The 9909-nt window shown below is 42.6% G+C and overlaps 1 protein-coding gene across 1 annotated transcript; it reads left to right on the top strand.

Moving 5' to 3' along the window:
* Positions 1-440: 440 nt before the first annotated feature.
* On the top strand, positions 441-1881 carry LOC103400482 (non-specific lipid transfer protein GPI-anchored 14-like). The gene is made up of 2 exons (XM_029093863.2): positions 441-920; positions 1491-1881. The coding sequence occupies exons 1-2, from the start codon at positions 494-496 to the stop codon at positions 1760-1762; spliced, it is 699 nt and encodes a 232-aa protein (XP_028949696.2). The 5' UTR covers positions 441-493; the 3' UTR covers positions 1763-1881.
* Positions 1882-9909: the final 8028 nt, after the last annotated feature.

Here is a 9909-nt window from a genome sequence, read left to right as displayed (position 1 = left end):
AACGATCAAATGAACCAAAAAAGTCGTCATAATTTCATCCCAATTTCACTTTGATTTTGATAGATCCCATTTTCAGATGCTCAAGACGGATGCGTGTTTGCGTTTGGCTAGTTAGTGAAGGCAAAGTGAGTACTATGTGTTAACATTCAAGTTCGAGTCTATTTTTTGTTACTTGGAATAGAATAGATTTTGTAAATGTAGATTCGACCTGTTAGTTATAGGGCAATGGAAGTTAGGTGTGCGTGCATACAAGCTCGAATCTCTCTTTCCGTAAATTTTAAAGAGATTAGATTTCGATGATTTTGCAGATACCTGAAATACAAATGTAAGTATGTCATTGGGAATGTCAATTTCTTCCTACTTTGGAGTAAGGAATCCCATTTCTCAAGGCACCCCAGAATATTAACTCAGCCATTATCCATCTCCTGTGTTGAATGTCACACTTCAAACCATGAATACTACAGGAAGCTGACAAATACCTAGCTTGCTCTGCATGCACTTGCCACCCCAAAAGCCAAAAGTAAAAGCACACCAAAAAGAAAAGGCAACAGCATCAAAACCCAAAAAACAAATCACCCACAACACACAGAAAATGGGAAGCAAGAAACTGAGATTGTTTTGCATTGTGGTGGCCTCACTGGCCGTGGCAACAATGGCAACAATGGAGGATGATGAGAAGGAGTGTGCAGACCAGATGGCGGACCTTGCGGCTTGCATTCCATTTGTGAGTGGAACGTCGAAGAAACCAATGCCGGAGTGCTGTGAAAACACCAAGAAATTGAAGGCCAACAAACCAAAGTGCTTGTGTGTTCTCATCAAAGAAAGCACTGACCCTTCCATGGGGCTTCCTGTCAATACCACTTTGGTTCTCCAGATGCCCTCAGCTTGTGACATTGATGGCAAAATCTCTGATTGCCCAAGTAAATAATGTCTCATCCAATATTTTACCTACTCTTTCTTATGAATCTTAAGTCTTTTTTTTTTAATTCAAGTGATAGTCTAATCTTAGCTTTGATGAAATCTAAATTATGGATGAAGATTTGAAATTGGATGCAGACGAGGATGCATACTGCCTTAGCCAATTTGTTTATGCGCAAGTGTGCAATTCTTGAATATGAGTTTCTTATGAAATTATATGTGATTAACGTCTCCAAAGTAATGGCTTGATACCTATAACATGATATCATTGGCCACCGGGGTTATCCCTAGTGGTGAGAGTAGGTAGAATGATGAATAAGAGTATGCTAAGTTCAGGGAACCAAACGCTCCAATGTAACCAAAGACAAAAGAACTTGTGACCATATATGAAACCTTATGATACTGGAATATGAGTCCTAGAACGTTTTATGATACCTATAACATGAAATCTTACGATATCAGAGTATGAACCCTAGGAAATTCGAATATGATGAAAATATTTGAACCTCACGCTATCTGAATACGAAGTTTAGCGATTTTTGTTTGATTTTTTTGTGTTTGCATGTTTGCAGGTATATTGAATCTGCCACCAAATTCCCCCGATGCAAAGTTTTTCAAAGAAGCAGATTCAAATTCTAGCACATCCCCTACAAGTAACGGTCATGAGTCTCCACCCACTTCAGCTTCTGCTGCTGCTGCTTCTTCCTCCACGTCCGATTCAAAGTCATCAGACTCGACAGCGACTCCAAGCAGCACCAACAATGGAGCAGGACTAATGAAGTCGACTGAGACTGGATTTTTGTTGGTGGTGTCATTGGTTTCCATGGCATTGATGTTCAACTGATCATTAGAGGTTCTGTAAGGAAATATATTTTGGTTAGGTATCAGCTGGTTTGTAACACCTTGGTTTCCCTTTACGATTTTATCATAACAAATTGAATAACAACAATAATATTTACGGGCTCTCTAGTAAATTACTAATAAGTAAAATTATTTATACAGCCACTTAATACTACAGTCTAGTGGTATCCCTCTTCACTTGTAAGTGAGAAGTCTTAAGTTCGATTCTCGCTAAAGGCGAATTTGAACCACATTATTGATAGTCCATTGTGAGACTAAACTCACCATCTCCCCCTTAGAGGAGATAATATAGTTTGTTAAAAAAGAAAAAATCACTTCTACAAAAACATCATCAAATGAGCCCTAGTTTGTGCAATTGCTCGGTAAAAGTGAAAATTAAAGGTAATTAGTAATGTATAGATAAGAAACTGAGTTGACTATTTCTCTTTTTATCAAATCATAATTTAAAGCATATTTAGAAATTGATAATATTTGGCTCATTCCTTTAAAACATAAGTATATTTAAGTTCATGCCAATTACATTTTGACATATATACATAATTTTTTTTTCATTTTGTCTTTTTAATTAGTTATTTTGATGTGTCATATGATTTGTAGAAATGAGGAATAACTGTCACATCTTGGTCCGGGCCCCCACCACATTCCGGGCTCGACTCCACCATAGTACGATATTGTCTGCTTTGGATCCCGACCACACCATTACGGCTTTGTTTCTGGGAACTCATACGAGAACTTCCCAATGGGTCACCCATAATGGGATTGCTCTAGCGTGAACTCGCTTAACTTCGGAGTTTCGATGGAACCCGAAGCCAATGAACTCCCAAAAAATCTCGTGCTAGGTAGAAATGAGAATATGCATATAAGGTTTACAGGATTCACTCCCCTAGGCGATGTGGGATGTTACAATCCACCTCCCTTAGGGGCCCGATGCCTTGTCGGCACACTTCTGGCCTGGGATTAGCTCTGATATCAAATTGTCACATCTTGGCACGGGCCCCCACCGTATCCCGGGTTCGACTCCACCGTAGCACGATATTGTCCGCTTTAGGCCCCGACCACACCCTCACGGTTTTGTTTCTGGGAACTCAGACGAGAACTTCCCAGTGGGTCACCCATCATAGGATTGCTCTCGCGCGAACTCGCTTAACTTCGGAGTTCCGATGGAACCCCAAGCCAGTGAGCTCCCAAAAGGCCTCGTGCTAGGTACAGATGGGAATATACATACAAGGCTTACAAGATCCTCTCCCCTGAACGATGTGGGATGTTATAATAACTCCAACCTCTGAGAGAGCCAAGCAATGTCTGCAGAAAAATCTCATAGAAAGAAAAATATATAAATCTCATAGAAAGAAAAATATATACGCCTGTATCAAATTGTCATTAAAAAAGATTAGGCATACCTACTTCCTAGGTTCCAAGTACATGAGTCAAGTACTATCAAATTACAAATTATGTTTCCATCCAAACCCAATTTATTATTTGTTTGTACCATACTTGACCAATCCCGAAACTACTAAGCACCGGTCAACGTTATACCATCAAGGACCCAGAAGAGTTTCCCTTCAACTAGGAGGCCAATCACAGCGCGACACGTGTCGACATCAGAAGCCAATCATAGCGCGACATGTGTCAACATCAAAAGCCAATCACAACATGACACGTATCAATGTCAGAATGAAACTAGAAACTCTCTTCTATAAATATAGATCATTCTCTCACAATATTTCCTAATGTCATTTGTACTAAATCATTCACTAGTACTTACTAAATGAGAGCTTGAAAATATGTACTTGTGTAAACCCTTCACAATTAATGAGAACTCATCTACTCCGTGGACGTAGCCAATCTGGGCGAACCACGTACATCTTGTGTTTGCTTCCATGTCCCTATCCATTTACATACTTATCCCCACTAGTGACCGGAGCAATCTAGCGAAGGTCACAAACTTAGCACTTTCTGTTGTAACAAAGTCCTCACTGATTTTGTGCATCAATATTTGGCGCCATCTGTGGGAACGACACTTATTCCCACTCTCTTTTGACTAGGCATCCCTCTCCAACATGGGGAGCGAAGGAACCCACAGCATACAGAATGACATCCCTCTTGCACCTAGTGCGAAACAACGAAAGAAGGAAGGAAAGAGGGTTGCTCTTCAAGCTAAAGTTGATGAGCTAGAAGCTCAGAACAACAAGATAGCAATGAAGAATGAGGTCCTCCAGAAGCAGTATGAGAAGCTCTTTTAGACGCTCCACGAAACTAGGCATACTCAAATATGCGAGCTCGTTGCCTTTGTGGACATCAACCATCATCTGGGTGCCCCCAACACGGAGGGTCACCTTCATTCGACATGGGTATCCCTGATGAGGAGCGAGTTAATCATCAAAACATTGATCAACATGAGACTTCTCTCAACCCAGCTGCTTCGACCCAAAGCAGGAGAAGTGGAGGAATACACCTCCTTACAGAAGAAGTGGAAGGATCGAAAGCTGTCTTTCTCGACTGTCAAGATTTCTTAAAGCAACGTCGAGATAATCCCATCCATGTAAGCTCGAAGATCAATGACCTAAGGATCTCTGAAAGACTCGGTCCCCTCCCATGTCCCAGGCCGACTACCAATTTGGGGAAAGGGCAACAAGTCATAGAGAAACACGAAGGTATAGGGGACTCAGAGATGTTCCGACAGGCATACCTTGGAAGTCAGTACGATGAGTTTAGGGAAAAATCACATGCTCTTGATCAAACCTTCATACTTCCAAGAAGATATGGAGATTTACGAAAGAAAGCTCCAGTGGTACATACCTCCACTTAGGACCCTCTTGTCCTATAACTTCTTAAGGAAGTAAACAAGTTGAAGGCCGAACGACAAGCTGAGATACCTAATTGGAACTAACCTAGGTCTGGCCCTCTTACAAGGAGGATCCTCGACACCCCTCTTCAAGCGAAGACAAAACAAAAACTTGGTTTACAACTCTATACTGGAAGGGAGGACCCAATTGAACACCTTAACCTCTTTGAGTCCACCATGGCATATCGGATGCACACCGACGAAGAGTGATGTCTTCTCTTCTCCTCTACCCTCTTTGGCGGAGCTCTAAACTGGTATTGCCGTCATCCACCTGAAACAGTAGACTCATTTGAGGAATTAAGGAAACTGTTTGTCTCTCAACATATCTTCCAGATTGATCGCTTGCATTCTACAGATGACTTGTACACTATTCGCCAGAAGCCGGACGAGTCACTACGAAAGTATGCCAGTCGTTTCAGCCATGAGTATTCTCGCTGTGCTGAGGCAGATGACAAGACCGCCCTCAAGACCTTCACGGTAAGCCTACGTGATTGTTTCTTCAAGTACTTGATCAATGCCAACACTTGGAAGACTTACTCTGAGGTGATGGCACAAGCTTACAACCATGCCTCCGCCGAGGCAAAGACATATCAAGGGAAACCCCCCACAACCACCTCTTATCAGCAAGTAGGGAGTGGAAGCCAGATCCAACCAAATGAGAAGACCTCGACCTTCCAAACGGCAGTGGTGCCTCCCCCTGCCTTACTTAATACTTTGCCAAGTCAACAGACATATCAATCTTAGGGCAAAAGGAAAGATTTCCATCCTTACCAGTCTTATTTTAGTAAAAGGAGTAAGGGACACTACCGCGATAACCAAGGGTATCGTCATGATAATCCCCGACCCAAAACAGTTAACACAGTGGGTCAAGCACGTGTCAAGACAGCCCCTACCCCGAGGTATGAGGCATACACACCTTTGAATGCCAATTGGGTGGCCATTTACCCCAGCATAGCACACCTGATATCGAAGCCAAAGCCGAGACATCCGGATTACAAGCCCACGAAGAACACATGCACGTTTTGCTGCTACCAAGAGCATAACGGCCATGATGGCGAGAAGTGTATCACCCTTCGTGATCATATTGAAGCTTTGGCACATGAAGGAAAAAATGATCAATTCCTCCTTTACCCTTCAAGGGGTAACCATAACTAACGCTAGGTGAATGTGATATATTCCATAAGTGGTGGCACACCCATATTTAAATATTCCAACAGGGCCATGAAAAATAGTGAACGAGCTTTAAGGTCTAGCCACCAAGTGTTTCACATGGAAGACATCAGGGGAGGTAAGTATCAAAAGCCTAACTGGGATCCAATATGTTTCTACACTGAGGAAGAAAGAGGTATCATCTACCCTCATAACGACCCACTGATTGTGGAAGCTCACATAGCCAACTTTAAAATACGACGAATCCTGGTAGACACGGGGGCTTTGGTCAATATCATGTTTATTGAAGCTTTCAGGCACTTAATGTAGATGAACACTTGCTCGATCGCTCGATTTTCCCTCTGACAAGCTTCTCCGGTGATATCGTGCAACCTTTGGGAAGCATACACTTACCTTTCACCATTGGTACATGCCCTTACACAACTACCATTACCACTAACTTTCTGGTGGTTGATTGACAACGGCATACAATGTTATCTTCGGACGCATAGGCATCAATGATCTCAAGGTCATGGTATCCATACATATGTTGTTAATGAAATTTGCAACCCCCTATGGCAATGGTTACATCAGACGAGATCAACTTAGTGCACGATCATGTTACAACACTTCGGTCAAGCAACAACACCTGCCTGTACCCAAGGTAATCCTTTCTATACATAACCAAGTCATAAAGACCAGCCCAAACGAAGCCAACTTGGATCTTCACGGTGGCAAGAGTCAACCTAACGATCCTCGAGATGACTTTTTCACCCAGCAAGCACAACCCGCTGAAGAGTTGGAGAATGTCTCTATCTCAAAAGATTATCCGAATCGCATGGTAAAGATTGGCACCACCTTGTCACCACCCATTCGGTTGGCATTTATCTCTTTTTTGCAAGAGAACATTGAGGTCTTCGCTTGGTCATACGAGGACATACCAGGCATCTCTCCCAATATCATCTGTCATTGCTTAAGTATTAACCCCAAGACCAAGCCAGTGAAACAGAAGTGAAGATCTTATGACGCTGAACGGTACGAGGCAATGAAGGCAGAAGTTGAAAAACTCAAAAGCATAGGCTTCGTCCGCGAAGTCAATTATCCAACGTGGATAGTAAATGTTGTCATTGTTAAGAAAAATTCGACCAATGAAAGTCTCCTACTCCAAAAGGTCATGTGGAGAATGTGTGTCGATTACACCGACCTAAACAAAGGATGCCCGAAGGATAACTTTCCTCTTCCTCTTATAGATAGACTTATAGATTCTACGGCAGGGTGTGAACTCCTGAGCTTCATGGATGCTTACTCAGGATACAACCAAATCCTCATGAACCCTCCGGACCAAGAACACACAGCCTTCACTACTAACAGGGGACTATATTGCTATAAAGTCATGCCCTTCGGCCTAAAGAATGCAGGAGCGACTTATCAGAGACTAGTCAATTCAATGTTCGCCAAACAGATTGGGAAGAGCATGAAAGTTTACATTGATGATATGCTAGTCAAGAGCAAACATGTTAACCAACACATCATCTACTTATCTGAAACTTTCACCATTCTGAAGAGGTATCGAATGAGGTTGAACGCCAACAAATGTGCCTTCGGCGTAGGCTCTGGCAAATTCTTAGGCTTCATGATAAACCAACGAGATATTGAGGCTAATCCTGAAAAGATCAAAGCAATCTTCGACATGATGGAACCGGTAACTTCAAAAGACATTCAGAGCCTTACTGGCAAGGTGGCAGCCTTAACTAGGTTCATCTCTAAGGCCACAGACAGATGTGCTCCTTTCTTCAAAGCACTTAAGGGAAGTAAGAAGTACATTACATGGACTGATGAATGTGCTGAGGCATTCAAGAACCTCAAAGACTACATGAGTAAAGCCCTTATGCTCTCCAAACATGAGGTTGGTGACACTATCATTATCTATCTGTCGGTATCGGCTTCAGCAATAAGTTCCGTTCTCATTTGAAATGATGGTAATGTCGAACGGCCTGTCTACTACGCTAGCAAAGCCTTACAAGATGCGGAGACACGATACTCCAACATTGAGAAATTGGCTTTAGCATTGGTCATGTCTGCTTGAAAACTTCGCCCTTACTTCCAAGCACACTCCATCATCGTGCTTACCAATCATCCTCTTCGACACATACTCCAAAGTCCTGACACTTCTGGGCGAATGATCAAATGGGCGATAGCATTGGGTGAGTTTGACATCTCCTACCAATCAAAGCCAGTTGAGAAGGGCCAAGCAATGGCAGACTTCATTGCCGACTTCACATACCCTGTTGACATTGTTTCTATGCCTAAAGAAGTGGTTTTATTACCCTCGGAAGCTCAGAAAATAGAACCAACAACCCCAGCATGAAGTCTATATGTTGATGGCTCGTCCAACCAACAGGGTTGTGAAGCAGGACTAGTCCTTACGACCCCTGACAAAGTGGCGATAGAGTATGCTCTTCATTTCAAATTCAAAGCATCAAACAATGAAGCCGAATAGGAAGCCCTCCTACCATACCTAAGATGCCTTACGTTCGCAAAGGCGGAAACTATCATTCGGGAAATATATGAAGGAGTATGCGGAGATCATGCTGGATCTCGATCCCTAGCACACAAGGCTTTTCACCAAGGATATTACTGGCCAACACTCCACCAAGATGTCATCAGAATATCCGGCTCATGTGATAAATGTCAACGCTACGTAACTATTCATCACTCCCCTCCCGAGCCGCTCACTCCTATGATCAGCCCTTGGCCCTTCGCCCAATGGGGACTTGATTTGATCGGCCCAATGCCTGCAAGGAAGGGCAAGGTTCGCTATGCAATTGTTGCAGTTGACTAATTCACAAAATGGGCCGAAGTAGAACCCTTGGCAACCATTACTGAGGCAAAAATAGAAGACTTCGTATGGAAGAACATCATTTGAGGATTCGGCATTCCCAATGCGATAGTCACTGACAACGAGCGACAGTTCGACAACAATAAGTTCAGGATGTTCTGCTCTAAGTTCAACATCAACTTATGTTTTGCCTCCCCAACTCATCTCTAGTCTAATGGACAAGTTAAAGCCATCAACAAAATAATTAAGCGAACTTTGAAAATCAGCTTGAACAAGGCTAAAGGTTGTTGGCCAGAATTTGTACCCTAAGTTCTTTGGTCATACCGCACTTCGTATAGGACATCAACAGGAGAAACCCCATTCTCACTTGCCTTTGGTACATAGGCAGTTGTCCCAGTTGAGCTTGAACAAGCAACATTCTGAGTCCAGAACTACGTGCAAAGCAAAAATAACGAACAACTTATCCTTAACTTAGGATCTAGTCGAGGAACACAGAAACCATGCTCACTTAAGGAAACAAGCAGTGCATCTCCAACTACTATGACTCAAGGGTCAAACCTCGTTCTTTCAAAGTGGGGGACTGGGTATTGAAGAAAAGATTACTCTGCGACAGAGTCTCGAGTGAAGGAACACTTAGTCCAAACTGGGATGAACCATTTGAAGTTGTTGGCATCAGTCGCCCTGGCTCCTACAAGCTTAGAAGCACCGATGGCAAGACCCTTGGCCATCCATGGAACGCTGATCACTTGAAGTACTATTACAAGTAAACTCACATTGTACAAGTGTTAAGCTTCAGCCGTTCGGCATCCTATGTAACGAAGACTATTTAGCATGAATTCAATAAAGATGTGATTTAGACAACTTGATCCTAATCCTTTTACATTCCTGGCAATGAAACACTCGGGTTCAAAACTTCAACATGAATGCTTCCAACATGAAACAAGGTCTAAGTATATGTCAACAAGACTATACAAATAAACGAACAGCTTCACAGTATATTTGTTCAATCATACATTCCAACACATTCATACATAAGCCAACTGTGCTTTGAAAGGGTTCAACATATTTTGTGTCATTCGACACTTGCTACAATGTGCCTAGACACCTTGCCCTTATTCTTACTAACCAAGTGATGAAATGTGAAGAATGAAGCCATCTTCATGCCACCAACCAGGTGATGAAATGTACAACCTGTATTCTCCTTAATGTCATCAACCAGGTGATGAAATGTACAACCCGTACTCTAATATCATTTGGCAACTTGCCACTCATGCCACTAACCAGGTGAAGAAGGAAC

The sequence above is a fragment of the Malus domestica genome, chromosome 15 (genome assembly GCF_042453785.1).
Source record: "Malus domestica chromosome 15, GDT2T_hap1".
NCBI lineage: Eukaryota > Viridiplantae > Streptophyta > Magnoliopsida > Rosales > Rosaceae > Malus > Malus domestica.
This window is presented reverse-complemented; position numbering and strand designations above follow the sequence as displayed.

Coding starts and splice junctions, on each gene's coding strand:
- LOC103400482 (XM_029093863.2), top strand. CDS start 494: ATGCACTTGCCACCCCAAAAGCCAAAAGTAAAAGCACACCAAAAAGAA. Junction 921..1,490: donor CAAAATCTCTGATTGCCCAA/GTAAATAATGTC, acceptor GCATGTTTGCAG/GTATATTGAATCTGCCACCA.